Source organism: Ictidomys tridecemlineatus, chromosome 4, assembly GCF_052094955.1.
Source record: "Ictidomys tridecemlineatus isolate mIctTri1 chromosome 4, mIctTri1.hap1, whole genome shotgun sequence".
Classification (NCBI taxonomy): Eukaryota; Metazoa; Chordata; class Mammalia; order Rodentia; family Sciuridae; genus Ictidomys; species Ictidomys tridecemlineatus.
This window is the reverse complement of record NC_135480.1, coordinates 173253276-173278809: the sequence shown is the minus strand read 5'-3', so window position 1 is coordinate 173278809 and position 25534 is coordinate 173253276. Positions and strand designations below refer to the sequence as shown.

The following is a 25534-nucleotide window of genomic DNA, read 5'->3' as shown; positions in this document are numbered from 1 at the left end:
CACCAATGCCAAGAATCCAAGAAATAAACAGATAGGTTAGAAGGACAGATAAGCTACTTGAGGTTTATTTATAAAGTAAAAAATGCACTTACTGTTGTGTTTTTTTTTTTTTTTTAATACTTTGTCTTTTCACTCAGCTAATTTTCTTACTTGTTCTCATTTGACAATCCTAAACTGACTTCAGTAAACTTTCTGCTCTTGTCTGTAACAAGCCAAAGACCCGCATATCTTTCCTTGGACCAAAGGGTAGGGTTAATTTCCAACAGCCCTCAAGAATCCTTTGGAAGCAAATGACTGCTCTGGTCAGCTTAGGCCGCTGTGGAGCAAAGAAAATGGTGTCCTTCTTGGAGTGCTGCCTTCATCTCCTTGAACTCAGCCAACTGGCAGGCCTCATCCAGCCCCAGCCAGCGGTAGGCTTGGTGTTCATTGGAGAGGCGGATCTCCACATCGTAGTCCTTCACTTCTGCCAGCCAGTAAATGACTGTTTTAGGCTTCTGCCATGCAACATAATTGAGCTCCTTTCTGAACCCCTCAATGATGGTCAGCTGGTGAGCTTCTATTCCTGCTTCCTCCCGAGTCTCTCTTAGGGCTGTCTCCAAGTCATTCTCTCCTGGGTCCACATGGCCTGGTTAAGAGAAAAGGAGGAGGGAATTTTCAGTAGTACCTAAAGATAGATTTTTCCAGGCTTGATGTCTTGAAGATAGGGTATTAGGTGACTTTTCTAGGAGTTTCTAGGCTAAAAGAAGTCTAAAATTTGGAAATATCCTGGGCTGGGGTTGTAGCCTAGTGGTAGAGTGCTTGCCTAGCATGCATGAGGCACTGGGTTCGATTCTCAACACCATGTATAAGTAACTAAAATAAAGGTCCATTGACAACTAAAAAGTATTTTTAAAAAATGATTGGTAATAGCCTGATGTGCCTGGGAAGGAGTACAAGGTAGGTAGTGCCTGGTTCTTGAGATCTAAGGAATTCTTCCTTCCCACTCCATTTTCTCTGAAGAGAGCAAAACAAACTATGTTTGGCAAATCAGGCTTAGAATACTGCTTCTGGATGGTAAGCAAGACAGTCCTTCTCAGTTTTCTATCTCCTGTGCTCTTAGAGACTTTTCCTTAGAGACCTTAAAGCAATTTCTGAGGAGCAGTCCCTTTTTGGCAGGGTGATACTTGAGGACATAACACTATCTATAGTTGGACCCTTAAGTTCCAGGGCCAACAGACGGACTCAAAACCCTGAAATGCTACACCAACAGCTGTTTCCAAGTAGCCATTAAAGCTTTTTTCCAAATTGTTTTCATCTTTCTTACTGAACAAGGCCAGATTTCAGTTTCATAGGGAAAGTCCTGATGGGAACTTAGACTAAGCACAAGTTGAGAGCCAGTTCTAAGAAAATTTGTTGGCAAGTCTGAAATTCAAGAAGACAGCTGCCAAGAAACTGTTGTAGGAGAATTTGAGGCTCTGCAGACCAGAGTGGCCCTCAGCTTTATGCCTAGGCTTTTTCCACAAATTCTTGGCTTGCCCTGAGGGGCCCAGAAATATCAGGGAGTATTCTGGTAACCTGTCTACTCATGGTTGTGGCAAGTTGCCGAGGAGCCTCCTGGAGCTCAGGGGAAGCAGAAACTCTTTAGTTGTTACCCTCTTGGTTTGGAGTTATACCCTAGTACTTCCCTTTCCCAGGGGTCCACATACAATGCTCACAGTCAGTTGCTGCTGCACAGAAAATCAGGAACTTGGCACTTGAAGAACCCTTTTTAGCTTATGGCTGTGGGACATTTTCTCTGCATAGCACCTCCTATAGTGTACATAAAGACAGATAGCTAATACACTGAGGGAGTAAAATGGAAGGATGCTGATTAGTGACACTTATTTAGGATTTCCTGTCTCCCCTCAAGTGTGGGCGAATTTCTGAGCACATTCCTTCCAGAATTCAATGATATTTAATGATAACAGGGTAACTTCTCCCCAAGTCCAGGCAGGAAATGATTAAGAGAGCTGCTGACATCCTTTAATGAGGGGATCATGCAGTGTGACTAGGTGACCAGAAGATAAGTGTGAATATTCCTATTCATAGTATTTATGACACTTCTTTTTTCCACCTTGTTTCTTCCTGGTACAACACAAATGTGCAAAATTTTATTTTCTGTTATCATTTCCTTGTTTTCTTCCAACCCTAGATCCTTGTCTACCCCTCCCCATCTCACTCCCTGATATCTTGTCTGGGAGCCATTCACTCAGGGCTTCTCATCCCCACAGGGGCCAAAACAAGTCTGTTCCTGCCCACTTGGACCATTCCAACGGCTTCTTTCCCCTCTTTCTCCCTACACAGAATGGCTTATTTTTCGGGATCATCTGAGGAAATCTCTCTTACTCTTAGAAGTGAGATCAGGAATGCTAGTGGATGAAATACAGCCAGTTTACAAACAGATCTTGGCCTGGCTGAAGACCCCAGACCACTAGTCTTCACTGTTCAGCCTGTTAGAGAACTGACCACTCTACCCTGGGTGCTGAATGATGGACCCAGGGCATAGGTGGTTGATCAAACTGCAATCCCAAGGTCTCCGATCTTCAAAACCTCCTGCTTTAAGAAGGGCTCTCTGTTTCCCTTACTCTTCCACTTCTGTCAGAGACTGCAGATGAATGCATGATCAGGGAACCCACCTTCTCTGTGCTTCTAACTCAAAACATAGCTAGATTAAAAAACACTCCGGATGTTTAGTTCAAAAGAAAAACCTAGTGAATGGGACACTGAACAAGTAGTCAAAGGAACCTGATCAAATGAAATCCAATATAGGGCTAAAAGAAAACTTGGGATTTTTTGGTCAACCCCTTCCTTCTTTGACAGATGAAAAATTCAAAAGCCTAGAGAGGTGGGCACATAGCCCAGTCATGACTCAACTCCCAACACCCACAATTCCCAGTCCGATGATGGTTTTCTCCTACACCATCATTCACCACAGAAGCTGGAGATCTGGTGAATGATACAAAAACACCAGATGCTGCTTCTGCCCTGGAATGCAACCACAGAATTCTATTTTCAGCTTTGCTTTGGCCTGCAGACCTTGTACATAGAAAGGATCAAGGCCTTCTGCCTATCCCACCAGTTCCTGGGAAACAAGAGCAACACTTGGCATTTCCCTAAAAGCCAGCCCCTCTGGCTTCACACCTTTGGGAGGAGTCCAGTGATGAATGCCATTTGATGCCTGCAGCAGTAGAAATTCAATTGAATCGTTGTCCACCTTGGGAATAAGGCGTCTTCGGAAGATGATCAAGCCACATGCTCTCAGGGCCATGGTCTATCTAAGAACTTAATGAAGAAAATATAGGACATTTGGAAGTTACACAAAACAGGAAGATCCAAACTTGAAGGTGGCACTGTGGTGCTGGAGAGTAACACACTAACAAGTGATCTTATAACCTAGAGAAGGCAGCATGCCAAGGGCCAATGATGGAAATTCAGAATTTAGGGACAGACCTTTGTGTGTTAACTGCAGGATCCGGCAACTATCCTAAATCAATATAGCCTCTACTAGACCTCTTCTGGGTCTCCCTATAAAATATAAGACTTGTGTGTATTCGTGAGTCTAAAGATTCTTAGTAAACCCACTGAAACAAGAGAGAGAATGGGAATGTGAAAGATGCAAGTATCATCAAACTCACAATCCCATTTCCTTCACATATATTCTGAGCCCCCGCAACACAGGGACCCCAAAAGTGTAGTCTGATGACTCAGAGGGGTCACCTAAAACAGGTAGCTTGGTGTACGAAAAAAACTTCTTGTTATTTTTTTTCTTTCTTTTTCTTTTGTGGTACTGGGGATTAGAACCCAAGGCCTTGCACATGTAAGGCAAGCATTCTACAAACTGAGCTATATCCCCAGCCGCTGAGTTCAATCCCCAGTACACCCCCCAAAAAAAAAAAGTAAAAAAATAACAACAAAAAAGAAAGGAAAGGAGAAAAGTAAAAAGATCTGTACAAGTGAATAGAAAATTCATGATCTGAGAGGAGGACATATGTAATCAAAATAATAAAAAATAATGAAGATCTTTTTTTGTTGTTGTTGGAGGGTCGGTATCAGGGACTGAACTCAGGGGCACTTGATCACTGAGCCACACCCCAGCCCTAGTTTGTATTTTATTTAGAGACAGAGTCTCACTGAGTTGCTTAGCACCTCACTTATTGCTAAGGTTGGCTTTGAACTCCTGTTCATCCTGCCTCCGCCTCCTGAGCCACTGGGATTACAGGTGTGCCACCGGGCCCAGCTGAAGATCTTTTATATAAGACCCTGCTAAAAAAAATTTATGTTACTCATTCACTTAACCTATACTGAGCACCAACTATGTACAGTCATCCCCTGGTATTGAAGGGAGGTTGGTTCCAGGACCCCCAGGAATACCAAACTCCACAAATGTTCAAGTTCCTTATATAAAATGGCCTGGTATTTGCATATGACCTGTGAATATCCTCTGCATATTTTATTTTATTTATTTTTTTTTAAAGAAAGAGTGAGAGAGGAGAGAGAGAGAGAGAATTTTTAATATTTATTTTTTAGTTCTCGGCAGACACAACATCTTTGTTGGTATGTGGTGCTGAGGATTGAACCCGGGTCGCACGCATGCCAGGCGAGCGTGCTACCGCTTGAGCCACATCCCCAGCCCTGCATATTTTATTTTTAAAATGTATTTAGTTAATTAATTTTTACTTTATGGTGTTAGGGATTAAATCCAGAGCCTCCAGCATGCTAGGCAAGTGCATTCAGGTCCCTTCGAATACTATAGATCATCTCTAGATTACTTATAATATCAAATACAGTATAAATGCTAGGTAAATTATTGTTATATTTTATTGTTTAGTTAATAATGACAAGAAAGGGCTGGGGTTGTAGCTCAGTGGTAGAGTGTTTGCCTAGCATGTGTGAGGCACTGGGTTTGATTCTCAGTACCACAAATAAGTAAATAAATAAAGGTCAATCAACAACTAAAAAAAATTTAATAAATAACAACAAGAAAAAGAGTCTGTGTTCAAGAGAAACAATTTTGAAAAAAATATTTTTGATTTGTGGTTGTTTGTATCTGTGGATATGGAACCCCTGGATACTGAGACTCAACTACACTAGGCACCTATAAACTGCCTTTGTCCTTAGATAATTAATCATCACATGGGAGAGGCAGAATTTAATCAAATAAGCTAATTTTAAAAACCTGCCAATAATGTACATACTACAAAGGAATAATGCATAATGGGTAACCTGACCTTGTATGAAAGATCATGGAAAGCTCCCTGAAAGGGATGTTTGAGGAGTAAAGGATGAATCAAAGATAAATCAACAGAGGGAAAGAGGGGAGAGAGTGTGTTTCAGGGGGAGGGAACAGCAAGAATAAATCTCAAGGTGGGATGGCAGATCTGAAAGAAAGCTACATGTCTCAAATGCAGTGAAGGTCTGGGAGAGTGGCCTAAGATGGATAAGGCTCATTTCATGTCAACAGGGTGGGAGAAGGAGCTGGTGCTCAGGGAGGGCTTATGGAATAGGAGTGGCTATTCTTGGCCCTCTTTTTGGTGCTCAATTAAGAGGCTGTCAAAGGCATACTAAAAATCAGATTCAAACTGAAACCTGTTCTAGGGCAATCCTTAGGATTGCTAATAGATGGTAATGTTATCTTAGGAAAGATCAGTTTCTTACCAAAGAACCACAATACACCTTTCCAAACCTCTCTCCTCTTAGTGCCAGGAATTTAACCCAGGTCTTTTGGCACACTAGGCAAGTGTTCTACCACTTAGCTAAATCTCTGCCCCTCCCCAAAGGGTTTTTAAGGATTGAAAAAAAAGTCAAAGGGGATTTTGAAATCATCTGTTTTCATATGCTTTTTTTTTTTTTTGGTACCAGTTGATTAAACCCAGGGCCCTTTATTGTGGAACCACATCCACAGCCCTTATTATACTCAAGGGTACTTGACCACTGAGCCACATCCTTAGTCCTATTTTGTACTTTATTTAGAGACAGGGTCTCACTGAGGTGCTTAGCACCTAACTTTTGCTGAGGCTGGTTTTGAACTTGTGATCCTTCTGTCTCAGCCTCCAGAGCTGCTGGGATTACAGGCATGCACCACTACACCCAGCTCCTTACTATATTTTATTTTGAGACAAGGTCTTGCTAAGTTGCTTAGGGCCTTGCTAAATTGCTGAGGTTGGCCTTAAACTTGTGATTCTCCTGTCTCAGCCTCTCAAGTCCCTGGGATTACAGGCATGCACCACCACCCCTAGCTATTATCACATGCTTTTGAAGGAAGAATAAATTGGCATATCTCTTTAGTAGGGTAGTTTTAGAATAACAATCAAAATATAAATACATGGCTAAGATTGTGGGTCAGTGGTAGAGTACTTGCCTAACACATGTGAGGCACTGGGTTCACTTCTCAGCATCACATAAAAAAAATAAAGTTATTGGGTCCATCTACAACTAAAAATATTATATATACACACATATACATACATTTATATATATAAAATACACATTTCCTTAGACCTAGCAATGCCATTTTTAGGTGCTCTCATAGAAATACATATTTAAGATGTATAGACAAGGAAGGGTACATACTCCCAACTTATCTGCAGTATCAAAAAGAAAGGCAGAAACAAATATACACCAATATGGGGATCATGAAATAAAGTATATTTATAAGATAGAATATTGTTAAGGCATTTCTTAAAATGTGTTAGAACCAAATGTGCTGCTTATGAGAAAAGAAATTCAGACATATTAAGTAAAAATAGTATGATTCAGAATAGTATGAATAATGAAATCTTTTGAGTTAAAAATTCATATGTTAAGTGGCAATAGGCTTTTGTTAAACATTGTGTTCTATTTTTCTGGACTCCTTATTTATGTTGAGAACTTTCCCTCTCCAGAAGCTAGAAGTTACTGTTACTTCAGAACAGATGAAAAAAGATTTCAAATTACTGGTTCATAGTTGAGGGTGAAATAGCTGACTGATCCAATGCCTCTCCTATAGATACTCAGAGTATTAGAAAGTGAGATATGTAACATACCTAACTGTTGCCTTAGGTACAATCCCACAAAATGAATGTTGGAGCCCATAAATAAGTTTAGGGATCCAAGACTAGAGGGTGCAGTACCTTGCCTGGGACAGAAAGCCCCATAATACTTCTCCATACCACTACCACCTGCAGTACAATATGATAACATAACATAAATATGCCTGCATGGGAGACAAAATAAATAGGCCTTGAGTGGCCATGTGGAAGCAGGCCAATATTTTCCTATGTGCTAAGTAGTGGAGGTAGGGGAGAATCTTAGGGTAGCAACAAGGTACAGCCTAGCAAGATGTATCTTGGTGGATACCAACATATAGGGGTGATCACAACTAAGAAGCAGACTGGCCAAGTGTTCATCTAAATGGGACCCAAAGACCTTGGATCAGATGTTCACTCTTCATCTATGCTTTGGACACACAAGAGAGTACAATCCTTCTAAAGGGAGAATTCCTCACTGTCCTTTTCAATTACTTGGCTCAAGTCAGATGTTTGCTGGAATTTCTCCATCCCCACACAGGCCGTACATACAAACTCCTACTTACCCCTTCTGAAGCAGCTCAAATGTTACCTTTACCTGTGAAGCCTTCTGGTTTCTAATTACTCGACAAACTTTTACTACAGAGTTCAGTCAGAGAAGCAGAGCTATGAGTAACGGAAAATTAAGAATTTATTATAAGAATTATTCCTTGTAACAATTTTGGAAACTGGTAGAGAAATCCATGCTACTACTTAACTTGCATCTGTTGTGGGCCTGAAGTCTCTATAGGTGATACCAACAGTTGGGAAGAAAGATGATGTGAAGTAGAGGAGAAAGGACAAACTGGAATTTGTGAAAACAAATTTTGATCCATGAGGACAACTGGAATTCATCAGGACAAACTGAAACTTGTTACTGTCTCTAAGTTCAGTGACACAGATGACCTGCAGAAGTTGGACCCCCTTGCTTCAAAGCTGAATGCACATGTGACCCAGGATTCAGAGGAGATGAAGGGGGACATTCCATAGGTGCTGAGAAAGCTGCAGGCTTGGATATGTCTTTTGCCAGCAAGGTGAACCAGCAGATCAGTGTTAAAGTGTATGCACAGCCCCTGTGCCTGATACCCAGATTTGTCCTTTAGTGTACTGATTGCTACTTCACTTCAGCTTTCCAAATCTTAATAGATTTGGGACCTTTCCCTATTCCACATCTTTAATATCCTTCTCTCATGGTATTCTAAATGTAACCCCCACCTCCAGTACTACGGATCAAATCCAAAGGTGCTCTACCACTGAGCTACATCCCTAGTCCTTTTTATGTTTATTTTTAAAAAATATTTATTTTTTAGTTGTAGGTGGACACAATATCTTTATTTTTTATTTTTATGTGGTGCTGAGGATTGAACCCGGGACCCCGCGCGTGCCAGGTGAGCACTCTATGGCTGAGCCACATCCCCAGCCCCTTTATTTATTTTTTTAATTGAGACAGGGTCTTGGTAAGTTACACAGGTTAGACTTCAAATTATGATCCTCCTTCCTCAGCCTCTCAGTTTTCCAAATCTTGCACAAAATTTTGTGTTCAATACTGACCTGGAACCAAACAGGAAAGGACTCCTGGGACATGTAGTTCCTACTTAGCTAAAGTGACACAGTACAAAGCAATCATAAGCATACACACCTAGTATGGTAATTCTATGTTGGCAAATCTTCCTCTGGCAAGGAAGAGCCAGACTGAGCTCTGTTTCACTGGGACTCAGCATAGCAGATCTCAACAGATGTTCATTGACTCAACAGAACTTTCTCCCCACCTCCCACTCAAACAAATGTTTGAGTATGTTCTGGGGCCCTGGGAAATAGCCCAGTGTCTTCCAGAAGAGTACCATTTACATAAAAGTCAATGGCGCTATTGTTGGGGTTTTCTGTTTTTCTGGAGACCAGAGAACTGAAACTGTCCAGGGGTTTGAAAGGAGCCAGCTTTCACACAGACTCCAAGCCCATTCAAACCTCAGGGGGTTAAAGAACATAGCATCCAATATGCAAATATGCCTGCAGCCAGGATTGCAGAGGTGAGAACTCCAGGCTGACAGCAGGCAATTCACACTTCAGAAAAGTGGCAGAACGCCTGAGGTGGTTAGAAAAAATCTGAAAAAAAAAAAAAAAAATCCCTCAATGTCATCAGAAGGTTCCAGAAGCTAAGGAAAAGTGCTCTTGGCTTGATCTATACATGCAATTCACTCACAGCCTAGGAGGTTTGAAACCTAGGTGCCAAAAAAGAATTTACAAATAAATGGCTAAGCTGATGTGTTCCAATGTTTCCATCAAATTAATCAGAGTGCTCTTGTAAGCATAGTTCAACTCCAAAAGCCCCTAGAAGTATACCTTTATTTATTCATTTAGCGGTGCTGCGGATCAAACTCTGGGCCTTGTACACACTAGGCAAGCACTCTACCACTGAGCTACACTCTAGCCCCACTAATATGACTTTAGATAGAAAGAGCTCCCCAAATCCTCCTCCTGATTTGCTTTCCATAGTCTTAAAAGCCCTTGTATAGTGTTTCAATTAAGCATCAATACTGTGTCAGCTATACTATACAAGGTGTTTGTTTGGTATCAGGGATTGAACTCAGGGGCACTCAACTACTGAGCTACATCCCCAACCCTATTTTGTATTTTATTTGGAGACAGGGTCTCACTGGGTCGCTTAGCACCTTGCTTCTGCTGAAGCTGGCTTTGAACTCCCTATCCCCCTGTCTCAGCATCAGGAGTTGCTGGGATCATAAAGGCATGTGCCACTGTGCCTATTGTACAAGGTTTTTGACAATTATCATTTCTAATGCCCAAGACAACCCTTCAAGACAAGCATTATTATCTCTTTAAGAGGAAACTGAGATATTAAGAACGGTTAAATACTTGCCCAAGGAAATAGCTGCCCTGTAAATAAATCTGAATCCAAATAAATCTAACTCCAGTCTGTTATTTTTCTCCCATGCCCTTTAAACTACTCTGCTTGCCAAGAAAGAATAGGGCTTAGGGCACAAAAAGCCCTGACAGAGGACATACAAATGATTATAAAAATCACTTCCAGTTTTGAAAATTTCTGAACTTTAATCTCTATTCATCTGGAGGTTGCTTAAGATGCCTAGTTGTAATCTTTTCCATGAAACAGGCTGAAGGTGGGTGAAGCAGTAAACAAAGGTCCTGGTGTCCCAAAAGACTCTGGAGGGGAAAGTGTAGCTTAAGAGCCCTAAAAATGCCTGTCAGGGAAGGGTTTCTATGCCTCTATTGCTCTTTTCTGGGAAGTAGGAACCTAAAACCACATGTTCAAAGCCATACCCAATAGCTTTGGTATTCAAAAGAACCAAGTACTGGGAACACCCTTCATGTTAGCCTCGGACAAGCATATAAACATCTAACTTAGGGCCCTGATATCCGAAAAATTAGTCCAGGCCACTCACCTTGGGGAGGAAGGCCAACTGCCAGCTTACAAGCAACCCATATTATTCAGCTTTTCCTCATTTTCCACATAACTGCTTTCTCTGCAGTTCACCAGTTTCCTTCTTCTCATTCAATAATAATATCCCATCTATCAATAAAGTTCTCTCTTAAAAAGAAAAATCCTAACTACATGAATAAATTTAAACAAAGAAAATATTCCTTCAACTGTACCTTTTTCTGGACATCTACCATTTCCTTCTTCTCAGAGAATAAACTGCTGAGTCATTTTGCGATCTTTGCTATCTGGCTGAGGGAGGAAACAGGAGATTTCACCTGTAATAGCATATTGGCTTCTAGGACAAGGCCAAAGTCAGACAAGGTTGGGACAAAAATTTTTCTAGAGATTTGTTAAGTGGCCTATTAGTGCCATCTGCTGTTCAATTCTAGAAAGCAAATTTGGGGAGTTACAGTATTAGAGCCTGAAGGGATTCCTTCACTCATCTAATGTCTGTTGAACATGTCATATGCCACAGGCAGTGTGACAGGACTGAAGAGTAGATATGAAGCTAGCAAAGAAGGAGCTTTAGGTCCAAGAAGTATACCCCATAAGGATTTCAAGATGGCCAGTTTACCAGCAGAATAAAGGTGGAGGCAAGGGGCACTGCAGGTAAAGGAAGGAGTGTGTAAAGACCCTTAAACACAGATATTCCATTGATAGCTTAGCTTATATTCTGTAGGCAATGAGGTCTTTCAATGGTTTTAGGCAGGGCTGTAATTTGGTGAGATTGACACTTTATAAAAATATTCTCACAGCAAGCAAAGTGAAAAACATTAGAAGAAAAGCCTGGAGGCAAAGAGACTAGCCAATTATGAACCTACTTCAACAGTCCAGTTAAGGTAGAGGCTGTGGGAAGGGGAAAAAAAAGAGGATAAACTGAAGAGATATTTCAAGTAAAATTGAAAAAAAATGTTTCATTGTCTAAGGGAAAGAGATTTAAATATAAATCCAAAGGAAAGGGAAAGAGGTGTTTGGTTTAGGTGATTGTCACTCTTAATCCTGTATTGTAAAACATCAAGCTAAAAACTTCTGTTTTAATGGCACACTCAGCCTTGGATCACTGAGAAATGGATTTTCATATTTTCTGTAAAACAGCTGTTATACACTATTTGCTCTTTATGGGTAAGGACCAACAAGAAAAAAATTTCTTTAATATAGATACAAAGAAAAGATTTATTTTAAAGAATGGATTTGTGCTGGGTGCAGTGGCACATGCCTCTAATCCCAGTGGCTAGGGAGGTTGTGATAAGAGGCTGTGATACCAGGATCGCAAGTTCAAAGCCAGCCTCAGCACTGGTGAGGCACTAAGCAGCTAAGCAATCAGTGAGACCCTGTCTATAAATAAAATACAAAATAGGGCTGGGGATGTGGCTCAATGGTGGAGTGCCCCCAAATTCAACTACCAGTAGCTCCCCCGCCAAAAAAAGAATGGATTTGTTTCCTTATTAGTAAGAATTACCTTATTTGCTTAACTGCTTAATTTTGAGCTAAACTGAGTACTCAATTACTAAGTATCACAGGTTGGATACAAGCTGGTTAGTATATTTGTCCCCCGCCCCCATCCCTTTGGTACTGGGAATTAAACCCAGGGGAATCTCTACCACTGAGCTGCATCCCCAGTTTCTAATTTTATTGATTTATTTTTGAGATAGGGTCTTGCTAAGTTGCAGAGAGGGGCCTCAAACATAACTATTCTACTGTCTCAGTCTCCCTAGTGGCTGGGATTACAGAGGTGCACTTGGGCTCCCATCTTTTTTTGTAATTATTGGAAGGATAACAACTACCATTTTTTGAATAGTTACTTCTGGCCAGGCATTGTGCCAAATGCTTTACCTTCTTTATTTCACTTAATCTTTGCCACAACCCACTGAGGCTTTATTGCCATTTTCAATGAAATCCAAATATTTTGATAAAATAGAAACTATAGCTCAGAGATGTGTCTGGGTAGTCATTCAAAAGCAGGCAGGCCCGACTCCCAACATCATTGCACTTTCCTTGTGTTTTCTTTTTAGTGTAGTACTGGGGATCCAACCCAGGACTGAGTGCATATTAGGTAGGTAACTGTCACTGAGCTATATTCCCGGTCCTTTTTAAGACACTGTCTCACTAAAATTGCTGAGGCTGGCTTAGAACTTGTGATCCTTCTGCTGTAGCCTTTCTAGTAGCTGGGATTATAGGTGTGTGTCACTAGGCCGGCCCAACATTATAGCTCTTAACCTCTGCTTCCATTTTAGTGTTTTTAAATTGATATTTGAAGGGCTGGAGATATAGTTCAGTTGATGGAGTGCTTGCCTTGCATGAACAAGGCCCTGGGTTTAATCCCCAGCACCTCGAAAAAAAAAATTGATATTTGGATTTCATTCAGCTTATTTTAAGCTGTTCACGACTCTCTCCCCCCGCCCCCCTACCACCGCGGTTATTTTTGTTTTCTTAAGGTAGTGGAACTCTCTTATTTTTTGTTTGTTTTGTTGTTTTGGGAGTACTGTAATTGAACCTGGGGCTTCCCTCATGCTAGGCAAACACTCTACCACTGAGGTACACCCCCAGTGCCACTCCCCAATTTTTCTTTTTTCATTTTCAGACAGGGTCTCCTAAATTGCCCCTGAACTTACATCCTACTACCTCAGCCTCCAGAATGGCTGGATTACACTCGTGCACCACTACTCCGGCTTGACTGACTTTCTCCACTTCTGCTAACATGACCACGATATTCATTCATAAAACGAAGCAATTACAATATAAAATCTCATTTGAAAGCAGGTGAGGTTTAACGGATGACAACAAAGTGAAATTGAGTCCCTGGGTACTGGAAGGAAAACCCGGACCTCGCCTGTCTTTGAGATTCTGATCATGTACCCCTTTTTTGCATGCTGGCAAAAAAGGCTCACAGGCAACTAGTCCTCCCTCCCACCGGTGCAAACAGGTAAACTGAGGCCCTGCGAGCGGTTGAGGTCTGGCCTCCCTACGCCCGCCAGCTCGAAAAAGGCCGTGATCCTTTTGACCTGGCAGCGACATGAGGTTACTCAGCGGCTGATACCCATCGCTCCAAGACCCAGTTTCACTATGGAGAACTAAACTCTCAGAGTTACTCACCCGAAGCAAAAGAGAGGGAGGAAGTGGGTCTTCAACGGAGGCCGGAAGTACACCGGCCAATCAAGACAGCTGCATCGTAGTTCCGTAGCCCTTCAGTATTGGGTAAAAGGAGCTGTGGTCCACCTTTAAGGCGGGTCTCACTGGAAATGTCGCGAGATCTATGTGCAGGCGGGCTGATTGGTCAAAGGACAGAAATTGGGCGTTACGCCCGCTGTTTTCTCAGGTTTCCGATTGGTTTTCTAGAGGAGAAGGCAGTGAGCGGCAACGGGTTCCCTGACTGCCCATTGGTGGGCCGTGCGGGCCTGCGGGTAAGCCGGTGTCAGCGCGGGCGTTCGAACTGGCGTTTGGCGGCGTTGCCATGGGGATGCGGCCTGGCTGCCTCTGGAGGTTGGCGGGTGACCAGACGCTCAAGTCGCTAGCCTTGGAATTCTCACAAGACGGCATCCTTTTCTCCTGTCCTGAGATAGGGCTGACTGACCAGGCGTCAGGAAGCCCCCACGGTGAGAGAATTGGGGAATCGGGGCGGAGAGGCTTGTCGGGAGCCGTGGCGCCTGCCCTGTGGAGAGGGTGCGCCTGACGGCCGCTGGCATTTATGAGGGAACTGGGAGTTGGTTCCTCCTGGTTCTTCTGAACGTTTACCCACTCTTCCTTTCATCCTCATATTTCTACTTTTTCTTTAGCAATGATCTTGAACACCACCTCTCTCATGACGTCTTTCTGAGTTGCACATTCCTCCTGCCTTTGAACCCATACCCAGGAGGGAACCCTTCTTTGGTTCAGTTTATTTGGCTTTAGGTTATTTGTGTACTTTGTTAATCCCAGTGTCCTCCTCTCATAAATTTTTTGAAATCTTTGAGGTAAGGCAAGCTTTTTCACATGTTTTACACGAAGACTATTTTCAGGAAATGTTTGTTCCGTTGAACATATAGGTCGGATTCCCCCAGTTGGCACCTATCTTATCCATTCAAGAGGTGTCCATGATAGAATTGCATTACCAAGACTGTTTCGTTGTTAGCTCATAACCTAATTCATTCTCATTGCTGATTCAGTATTCAGTTTCCTTGCTCATTATTCTCATAGATCAATGGTGACTTTAATAAAAGGATTGAAAAAGCCAGGTTATAGTAGCTATGTTCTTACTACCCTCTTAGAATTCTAAGTTTGAAAAACTACCCTGTAACTAAACTGCAGATCTGTAAGATGGAATCCAGTGGAAACTGGATTGGGGATTAAGAACTTGGTTTGGGGGGCTGGGGATGTGGCTCAAGTGGTAGCGCACTCGCCTGGCATGCGTTGAGGCCAGGGTTCGATCCTCAGCACCACATACCAACAAAGATGTTGTGTCCGCCAAGAACTAAAAAAAAATAAATAAATATTAAAAATTCTCTCTCTCTCTCCTCTCTTATTCTCTCCTTAAAAAAAAAAAAAAGAACTTGGTTTTGGCTCTGTCTTTAACTCATTCACTGTAGATGGCTTTGCAAGTCATTTACCCCTTCAGACCTTGCTTTTTTTAACTGGAATAATCGAAGGGTTGGGCTGGGGTTGTGGCTTAGAGGGAGAGTGCTCACCTCGCACTTGTGAAGCACTTGGTTCGATCCTCAGCACCACATAAAAATAATATAAAGGTATTATATAAAAAAAAAGAAAAATCTAAGGGCTGAATTAGATTAGAACTCATGTGACTATCAATTATCTCTCACACTCCTGGCCTTCCAAAGACCATCCTGATTTCTTTTAGCAGCTAAAAGTAGTCACTACCATTTATAGAGCATTTATCTTGTGAGAATTACATTTTTCTTAGTATAGCATATAAATATGTCACCCAGATAGCATTTCATTAAAAACTTTTATGTTGTTAATGAAAATTAATGATTTGTTAATGAAAATTAATGAAATTTATAATTTGTGAAGAGTAGACTTCAGGAAGTTTTGCTAAATGAGTGATAGAGCCATGTGCTGTGACATGTGCCTTTAGTCCCAGTTACTTGGGAGGCTGAGGTCAGAGGATCATAAGAGTTTGAGGCCTGCCTATGCAGTATAACAAGATCTCATACCTTTTTGAGGGAAAAATAAAAAATAAAGAGTTATATAAGTTTTACTTGTTATACTTTGAGTGTCATGGTCACTGTAAACTTTCTGAGTTACTGTCTCAGGGGTTTTGATGTTTGTGTCCTGTTCAACAAGACAACTTTTCCATTTGATTATAAGTGAATTACAATGGATACCATATATTGTTGAGTTTTTATCATATACTGAATGTAGCACTTAATTTGCATTATTCTATGTAATCTTTTTAAAAAATATTTTTAGTTGTTGATGGACCTATATTCTTTATATGTAATGCTGAGAATCGAACTCAGTGCCTCACACATGCTAGGCAAGCGCTCTACTACTGGGCTGTAGTCCCAGCCCTCCTTGTTTTTTTTTTTTTTTTCAGAGTAGAAATTAGAAGTTTATTAAAGGACAGCAGAAAAGACTTCTCCCGGAGGAAGAAGGGGACCCAGGAGGTGGAATCCTCCCAGCCCTCCTTGTAATCTTCAGAAGCAAACATCTAAGTCACCATCATTTTCTTTTTTTTTTTTTGCTTCCTAAATAATCTCCTTCCTTCCATTTTTGCCCACCCCCTGCAGCACCTTCACTGAATTGGTCCAGTAATTTTTAAAGATATATATCAGATTCTATCTCTTCGCTTGCTTAAAGTCTTCCAATGAATTTCTGCTTTCCTTAAAAATAAAATGTAGACACCTTTACATGTCCCTAATCTGAACCCAACCTTTCTGACTTCATCTCTCACCTACTATGCTCACCAGCATGTACTTCTGTTGATTACTTTATCATGCTGAGCTCATTTCCACCCTAGAATTTACATACTCTCCTGGAATGCTTTTCCTCCTGATCTTTACTCATTTATACTATTTCAGGTTTCACCTCCATGTTCCTTCTGAATGAGACCTTTTGATCATTCAATGTAAGTTAGGCCTTTTATTTTCTTTTTTTTTTTTAATTGTACCTATGACTCTCTGAAATTACTCCGTTTATGTGATTGTTATCTCCTCACACTAAGATAATAGTGCCATGAGGGCAGTGACAGTTCCTTTGTTTTGTTCACTGTCCATTGTCCAGAACAGGGCCAAGCTCATAAAAGCTTCTCAAAACATATTTCTTGAATGACAGGATAAAAGTTCTTGTTGGAACTATGACCATATCTGTGTCCCTAATAATTCATTGAAGCAATAACTTCATTTTGTTGGCAGGAGCAGTGAGTTAGGGTACCACTAACTCTGCCAAAGTTTTGCTAAGTAATCACATTAACCTCATAAACAAGTTTTTATCACCCTGATTACTACTAGTATCAAATGCTTTTGTAGAGTTTTAAATATAGTGTTAGGAATATTTGCTTTTGAAGCAATTATTGAATGTTTATTATTTTTAGGTACAGTTTAGATACTGGGGATAAAACATTCCTTGACCACAAAAAAATCATATTCTATTGGAGCACATAGAAATGTTCATAGATAATTGTTACAAAATGTAACTAATGATGGAGATTATTAAAATATAATGTGAAGCCAGGTGTGGTGTTGCTTGCCTGTAATCCCAGTGGCTCAGAAGGCTAAGGCAGAAGGATCACAAGTTCAAAGCCGCCTCAGCAAAAACAAGGCACTAAGCAGCTCAGTCTCTAAATAAACCCTAGACCCTGTCTCTAAATAAAATACAAAATAGGGCTGGGGATGTGGCTCACTGATTGAGTGCCCTGAGTTCAATCCATGGTACTCTCCTGCCTGAAAAAAAAAGATACAATGCAAACACAGAAAGGGCATCTGATCACATCTGGGAATTCAGAAAATACCTCATTTGTATTTTTATCACTAAGAAGTAAAGTAAGACTTGATGAAAGTGGAAGAAGGCTATTTAAGAGCCCATGAACAATTACATAGAGAAATAAAGCTGTTCAAAGGGTTGAGTAAACTGGAGAGAGAGGAAGGGGCATGATTATAGAAGACTTGGGACATGCCAAAGAGCTTGGATTTTGCCTTGTATAGAGATGATAAAATGGTTAAGATGCCACTGAGAAGTTTTAAATAAGGGAGCAGCATGACTATATTGTACTTTTGAAAGAGTGATCTGGCTCAGTAGCCTAAAAGGGGCAAAACAGGAAGTAAGGAGAGAAGTTAAGGCATAATGATCTAGGTGACAGCAGTAGTGGCTGAATTACTTAGGCAGTGGTGGCGGGAATGAGAATAGGAGAGGGGAAATTTGACAGATGATTAAATTGGATGAATCAATTGATTGGATTTGGGGTTAAAGGAGAGGAGGGTATCTAGGATGCTTTATAGTTTTCTCTGAGTGACCTCATGAATGGTGCTATCATCTAATCACCGAAAGAGAAAGGTATAGGAGCAGAGTTTTATCAGGAGGTAATGAGTTCACAAGTAGTTCAGATTTTTTTTATTAGTTGTTGATGGATATTCATTATTTATTTATTTATATGTGGTGCTGAGGATTGAACCCAGTGCCTCACACATGCCAGGCTCTACCACTGAGCCATAACTCCAGCAAAGTTCAGATTCTTAATCCTGGTACTCTTTTAACTTTTTTGTTTTGTTTTGTTTTGTTTTGTTTTCTTTAGTGCAGGGGTCCAAACTCAAGGCCTCATAAATGCTAGGAAAGCTCTCTACCACTAAGGTATATTCCCATCCCCATGAGACATTAATGATTCCTACAATTCTACATGTGTTTTTTTCTTTTTTTTTTTTAGTTGTAGATGGACAGAATGCCTTTATTTTTTATGTGGTGCTAAGGTTTGAACCCAGTGCCTCATACATGCTAGGCAAGCGCTGTGCCACTGAGCTACAGCTACAGCCACCTACATGTTTTTTTTTTTGTTTTTTTAAAAATATTTATTTTTTAGTTTTCAGCAGACACAACATCTTTGTTTGTATGTGGTGCTGAGGATCGAACTGGGCTGCGCGCATGCCAGGCGAGCGCGCATGCCAGGCGAGCGCGCTACCGCTTGAGCCACATCCTCAGCCCACCTACATGTTTTTTTAACAAGATATTTCTATGAGACCGTTTTACTGTGAAGAAAACTTAAGTTACGCTGGGATTTTGGAAAGTATCCCACTAATATTGCATGATATCCATGCCAAAAATACTTGTTGAGATTTCACCAGCAATTAGGGGCAGTGCTATGTCTATTATAGACTTTTAAAGTTAGCAGTGTGTGGTGTTTATGTTGAAATTTAATTAATTAAAAGCAGTGGTATAGAATCATATAGCCAATATTGTGGCTATCCATACACTTTCTTTTTTTTTATTTATTTTTTTAGTTGTAGTTGGATACAATATACCTTTATTCTATTTATTTATTTTTATTTGGTGTTGAAGATTGAACCCTGGGCCCCGTGGATGCTAGGCGAGCGCTCTACTGCTGAGCCACAATCCCAGCCCTATCCATACACTTTCTAAAACAAATTTATATGGTTTTTTCAAATAAATTATGCCTCATTTTCTTAACTTGTTAAATTTTAATTGCCATTTATCATAAAAAGTCTTGGAAAATTAATTGGGTAGCACAACTAATTACATATTAATTATTTAGATCACAACAAATAGAATTATTGTTCTCAAAATTGTTTATTGCTTTCTCAATGTCATTCCTTTGGAAATAATTCCTGGTGTCATAGTGGCAACTATTTCCAAAGGGTTAAAATTCTGATTGAGTCTGTATGTTTAAAAAAACAGACTATGCAGAGCATGATGGCGCATGCCTCTAATTCTAGTTACACCGGAGATTGAGGCAAGAAGATTCCAAGCTCAAGCCCAGCTGGGCAATTTAGCAAGACCCTCTCTCAAATAAAAAAAGTGATAAGGATGTAGCCCAGTGTATAGTGTTTGTCTAGCATATGCAAAGTGGTGGGTTTGATCCCCAGCACTAAACAAACAAACAAAACAACAAGAAAAATCCCTGATCATTATTTTTCCAATTAAACAGGAGAGAGCATTTGTTGAAAGTATTTGCAGAGTAGCAAAATCTGCAAATGACAGCTTCCTGAGGTTGGATTAGACCAAGACTTTAAAAATAAAGCACTGAATTTAAACTACCAGTACTGGTCACCACCTGTTACTGGGAATTCTTTCAGAATGGAACCTCTATATTTAGAGTAATGCTTGGACTGTTTTAAGATAACTAGGTTCAACAATTTTTTTATGTTTATTTTTAGGTAATTGCTTTCAAGCTTTTCATCAAACTTAAGAACTCTAATAAACCCATTGGAGGGAATTTCAGTAATAGCAAGGTATTAGCAATTAAACCACAAATGAACTTGAAACTTTTTTTTCAGTTATAAGCAGAAACAATCTCTTGAAAACTACTTTAACAAAATGGGAATAACTCACAGTTTGGTATTACAAACTCCACACCTAGCCTTAAAAATTCCATTACCTGGGTGTGGTGGTGCATGCCTATAATCCTAGCTATTGGGGACTGAGGATCACAAGTTCAAGGCCAATCTTGGCAATTTAGCAAGATCTTGTCTCAAAATAAAAAGGCCTGGGGATGTAGCTCAATGAGAAGGCACCTCTGAATTCAATCTCCAGTTCTGCCAAGAAAAAAAAATTCCATTAAGTATCATATTCTAATTTCTTTGCAGCTGTTCTCAGCAGTTGTCTAGTGCCATTTGTCTTCTGTTGAGATCTGTAGTCTATAAACAGAATAATTCCTAGAATTTGAAATAATGAACTCTCTTATGGGGGAAGAGTGTATACTATATTACTCATCTTTTAATCTGCCACTCTTTACAGCCTAAATTTTTTGAGTTCTTAGTTAGGGATCTAATGCATATCATGAGGTGCAAAACATTTTAATGAAAGTTGATAATACTGGGTTTATATTGTATCAGTTCCCCGACCCCTGCCCCACCCCATACTGGGGATTAAATTCAGAGGTATTTTATCACTGAGCCACATCCCCAGCCCTTTTTATTTTTTTATTTGAGACAGGATCTCACTACGTTGTATAGGGCCTCACTGAATTCTGATGTGGTTCTCTAACTTGAGATCACCCTGCCTTAGTCTCCTGAATTGATGGGATTACAGCCATGCACCATCATGCTCCAGGCTATTGTATCATTTTCTGATGGTACAATGGACCCACTGACTTTGTATTACATTAACAAGTGACAATTATTAGTGGTTGTCTAGAGCTAGATGGGTTGAGGGAAATGGGTTTCTATGGGGGTTGAGGAACATAATCGAAAATTGATTGTGGTGATGGTTACAACTCTATAAACATACAAAAAGCCATTGAATTTAAGGATTTGTATGGCATGTGAATTATACATAAAATTGTTATATATACTTTTAAAAGTGATCATTGACACAGTTTGATAGAACTCAAATAAAAAAATTTTCTTGACAATTAGAAGATATTTTAATTCTTACATTTCATACTACTTCTACAATAATGAAATTAAAATTTGATTTCACCTTTGGAATTAACATCTTATGTGGACCAATTTGAAGGATTGACTCTAATACCTCTAATTTCTCTCATGTAGTCTCCCTCATTTTCAAGAATGGTATAAAACATAAAATTATAAAACATAATACAAATATAATACATTTAAAACATATATAATTGTACAGTTAGTGCAAAACAGTAAAATATTTGAAAAGCCACATTTACCTATCAAAAATGTATGACATTGAGTAAATAAATGCCTTAAACCATTCATAGTTCTAATTACCACATAAAATGATGGTAGATGGTATTGGACTAAATCATGAATCTCAAACTCTAATGTCCACAAGGCTAACCAATTAATATAAATGAATAAAGTTGATTTATATAAAGGAACCAGGAGCAGTGAGGACCATTAGGTACATAAGACTATATGTTGTTTTTGGAGGAGACAATCACTACCCAGTTTTGATCTATTGTTGTCCTAATTATAGACACAATTTAGTTATACATTTTAATTTTCAAGAAAAGCAGGAGCTGGGTATTTTTATTTGCTCCTGATTTTTAAGCATTGAAACTAATTTTAAAAAGTTTTGAACACTTCTCAAGCTGTAAAATATGAAGACATTTCCTCATGAACCAGATATTATGGAAAAAATCAGCTATAGATATATGATTTCTGTTGCCCTGGTCACTGTAGTATTATCTAAAAATTTATGTGACAAAAACATAATGTGGAAAAAAATAATGTGATATATACCAAAGATTATGGCAAAACATATGTGTGAATTATAAAACATAATACAAAACTAATAAATACCCAAGACCTAGCATGCAATCTCCCTCTGTTCTCTTCATGTTCCCTTTTTCCCTGTTCTCCCTTCAGAAGTTTCCACTATCCTAAATTTTCTGTTTAGATACTGAAAATATACATTGTTTGGATTTGTTTGCATTTGAGCTTTATGAAAAGGAAAATATTTTCTTGTGATGTTTTTGAGATTTGATAAATTATTGAATATAGCTGTAGATAATTCTTTTTAACTGCTGTATAATAATACATTGTATGAATAAAACCAAATTTCTTCTCTAGTCAGTGGATACTTAAGTTATTTTCAGTTTTGGATCTCATGAACAGTTCTATTATGAACATTCTGTGTGCCTCCTGAAGTACTCATGCAAAAGTTTTTCTATTTATCAAGTAGAATCATTTGGTTGTATGATATATAAAGACTACTTATTAAGGTTAAACAGTTTTTCGGTGTTACTGATTTAACATTATGATTTTTACTCTGAAAGTTCTCCATAAGTCTGTCTTTTCTAATTTATTGTGTTCTCTTTTTCCAATACTTTTTTTTTTCCTTGATGGAAGTAATCTACTTCACTGTCCCACATGATTCTGCCATTTCAGTAAGAATCTTTTCTTTCTGCCAGGTTCACTGGTGCATACCTATAATCCCAGCAACTTGGGAGTCTAAGGCAGGAGGATCACAAATTAGAGTCCACCCTCAGCAATTTAGCAAGACCCTGTCTCAAAATATAAAAGAAAAAAGAAAAAAAGGGCTCAGAATGTGGTTCAATGGTAGAGTGCCCCTGGGTTTAATCCCCAGAACTGGAAAAAAGCAAAAAATATTTTTTTTTCTAGCATAATAGAATTGTATTTAAAAGTAGACATTAGCTTTTACTTTTTACAAATGAAATTTGCTGAAAGTGCCTTTTTAAAAGTTTTTCCAAAAAGAAATATTTATTTTAAAGTTTCATGGTGGGTCAGGGATAGCTAGTGGTAGACTGTGTGCCCAGCATGCATAAGGTTGTGAGTTCAATCTCCAACAACTCTCTCCCCCCCACCAAAAAAAAAGGCATGATGCATAAACATTTTCAGGTAGAGATATTTTAAATGCTATCCAAAGCCACATTTTACTTGTTCATATATTTTTTGTAATAAAAGAAATGTACCTTTAAAGAAAATTGTGTGTTTTAACTGAGGATCAAACCTAGGGCCTTGGGCATGCTTGGCAAGGCTCTACTACTAAGCTAAATTCCCATCTCGAAAGAGGGATTTTAATTAACCTTTATCAAAATAACAAATATTATTAAATACTATAAAATCTATGTATAAGCAAGTGAAGCTTTTTTCCTTCTTTTTTTTTTAAACAGGCAGATTTATTTTATTCAAAATAAGGATAAGGGTCATAGCATCTTAATAAAATGCATTAGTTTTTGATTTATGCATTATTAAGTTTATGTTGAATTAGTTTTTAAAACCTATAGTCAATGTACCCCCCTAGAATATGTTCATTTTGCCCTTCTAATTTATCTAACTAAAGCTCTTAGGATTTTCATTCTGTGCTTGAAGAGTCGAAAAATGTATTCTGCATGTGCTTGCTTGATAATGCTAACTACAACTTAGATTTCTATGGAAAATGTCAATAAGTTTCTCAATTTTTTCAGGGTTAATTTTGTTTTTGATAATTAAAGAGTTTGTTTTAGGAGAACAGATTTTTTCCTTTTAGATGCATATAAAATTTAATGATTTTTTTTTGTGTGTGTGGTGCTGGGGATTAAACCCATGTGCATGTGAGGCAAACACTCTACCCAACTGAGCTATATCTCCAGACTAAATGATAGATTTTTTTTTAAGTGGTAAAAATGTTCTAAATTGGATTGTGATGATTGATGGTTGCACAACTGTACTGAAAACTATTGAATTAACTACTTTAAATGGGTGAGTTTTATAGTATGTGAATTATATCATAATAAAGTTGTTAAAAATGTAATGATGTCCTAATAATCCTAGAGGGATTTATTGATCTTTTTTTTCCTAATTTTGTTTTGGTAATTGAAATATTTGGGATATTATATGGGTCTGAGACATGAAAAACTTAAATGCCTTAGAATTTAGACCACTTTCCCCTATTTTTTTCTGATTGGAAAGGGATAGTATATGGATCTTAGAATTAGTTTTCTTCTCCCTCTCTCCTTTCTCCCATTCCTTTCTTCTCCTACTTCATTCTTCCTCCTCTTCCTTTTCTTTCCTCTTCTCCTTCTCTCCTCTTCTTCCTCTTCCTCCTCCTCCTCCCTCTCCTCCCTCTTCTCCTTCAAAAGTGCTCTACCATTGAGCTACATTCCTATCCCTTTTTATTTTATTTTGAGAACAGGATCTTACCAAGTTGCCCAGGACATCCTTGAACTTGTAATCCTTCTGCCTCAGCCACCGAAGTAGCTGGGATTGCAAGCATGCACCACCACACTAGGTAGTTCTATATAGTAATTAAGGATTTTTACAAGAAATATTCATGGTAGTTATGTAAGTAGGCAACAGTAGATTCTGATATCTAAGGTTTTGAAATTATAATAGCTGCTCCTGGGTTCATGTTAGTTATTAAATTGTCTCATACTAAGGACAGAGACTAAACTTAGTAAAAATATCCTAAGGTCTGCTTCAAACAATTTTTTAAAAAGAATACTTTTTCTGATTCATTGACTATATGTATACTTATTTCACTAACTTTTTCAGATTGATATAAAAATTTTTCACTGATTTAAATACTCAAATATTTCCTACTTTTTACTAGCAGATGTAATTGAGTTCAGTGGGGGAAAAAAAAGCTATGAAAAGTAGTATAATCATTTTAACTTGTTCCCAAAGTCCTAAGAAAGAAAAATCACTCAAAGTAAAATTTTCCACAAAATGGAAAATTCCTTTAGTCTTCATATGCTATATAAATTTAGAATAGTGACTCTATGTGATTTCATTTTATGTGAAATTCTACAAAATATAAACCCATCTCTAGTGACAGAAAGCAGATCAGTGATTGCCTTGGGCCAAGACAGAAAACAAGAGAGGCATTTAAGGAATGATTGATGAAGGTTTTGTTTGGTTTTTTGAGACCAGGATCTCACTATGTTGCCCAGGCCACTCTCAAAGTCCTGGACTGAAGGGATTCTCCTGTCTCACACTACTCAGTAGCTGGAACTATAGGTTTCTGTCACCAGATGATTTGTCCTGGTTGTAAATTTTTGTTTTATTTTTACAAAGGTATATATTGGTCAAAACTCAGAGAGCCATATACTTAAAATGGATAGTTGATTGTGCATAAATTATATTTTAATAAAGTTGATTAAAAGAAAATTAAGACCACAGGTACAAAAAACTTATGTTTGCATTGTTTTTGCCTTTTGAGATATAGCATCTTCTAATATCTCCGTATTGTGAGGCATTTGCATCAACTATGGTAATGAAGGAGAAAAAAGTACTTTTAAAATTGTTTAGGTGAATGAGTGGACACTTTGAAGGAGCATGTTAGATTGTTGGATTTTATCCACATTCTAGAACATGAATAAATTTTTAAAACTTTTTACATAATTGTAAAGTTGTATATATTTTCCTTCCAGTTGATTTTCTCTACCATTAGTATAAGAAAGTTTGAATTTCTGCCTACTTGATTTCTTCCAAGAATCTAATTT

At 38.8% G+C, this 25534-nt stretch overlaps 2 protein-coding genes across 5 annotated transcripts in view; one reads left to right on the top strand and one right to left on the bottom strand.

The window, feature by feature from the left end:
- Window positions 1-36: 36 nt before the first annotated feature.
- On the bottom strand, window positions 37-13743 carry Nudt2 (nudix hydrolase 2). 4 transcript variants are annotated; one of them, XM_005326203.5, is made up of 5 exons: window positions 13609-13725; window positions 10689-10764; window positions 8701-9164; window positions 3160-3300; window positions 37-625 (listed from the first exon to the last, which is right to left on the bottom strand). In XM_005326203.5, the coding sequence occupies exons 4-5, from the start codon at window positions 3284-3286 to the stop codon at window positions 309-311; spliced, it is 444 nt and encodes a 147-aa protein (XP_005326260.1). In that variant the 5' UTR covers window positions 3287-3300; window positions 8701-9164; window positions 10689-10764; window positions 13609-13725; the 3' UTR covers window positions 37-308. The 4 variants fall into 4 exon arrangements, with proteins under 4 accessions (XP_005326260.1, XP_021582604.1, XP_021582605.1 ...); XM_021726929.3 differs by lacking the exon at window positions 8701-9164 and having other exon boundaries at window positions 13609-13718; XM_021726930.3 differs by lacking the exons at window positions 8701-9164; window positions 10689-10764 and adding an exon at window positions 7589-7688 and having other exon boundaries at window positions 13609-13707.
- A 74-nt stretch (window positions 13744-13817) lies between these two features.
- Window positions 13818-25534, top strand: part of Kif24 (kinesin family member 24) — a 63229-nt gene continuing 51512 nt past the window's right edge. The window contains exon 1 of the mRNA XM_005326198.4: window positions 13818-14108. The gene's annotated coding sequence lies outside the window, so the exon portion shown is untranslated. The remainder of the gene's footprint in view (window positions 14109-25534) is intronic.

Coding starts and splice junctions, on each gene's coding strand:
- Nudt2 (XM_005326201.5), bottom strand. CDS start 3,286: ATGGCCCTGAGAGCATGTGGCTTGATCATCTTCCGAAGACGCCTTATT. Junction 626..3,159: donor TCACTGGACTCCTCCCAAAG/GTGTGAAGCCAG, acceptor TCTCTTAACCAG/GCCATGTGGACCCAGGAGAG.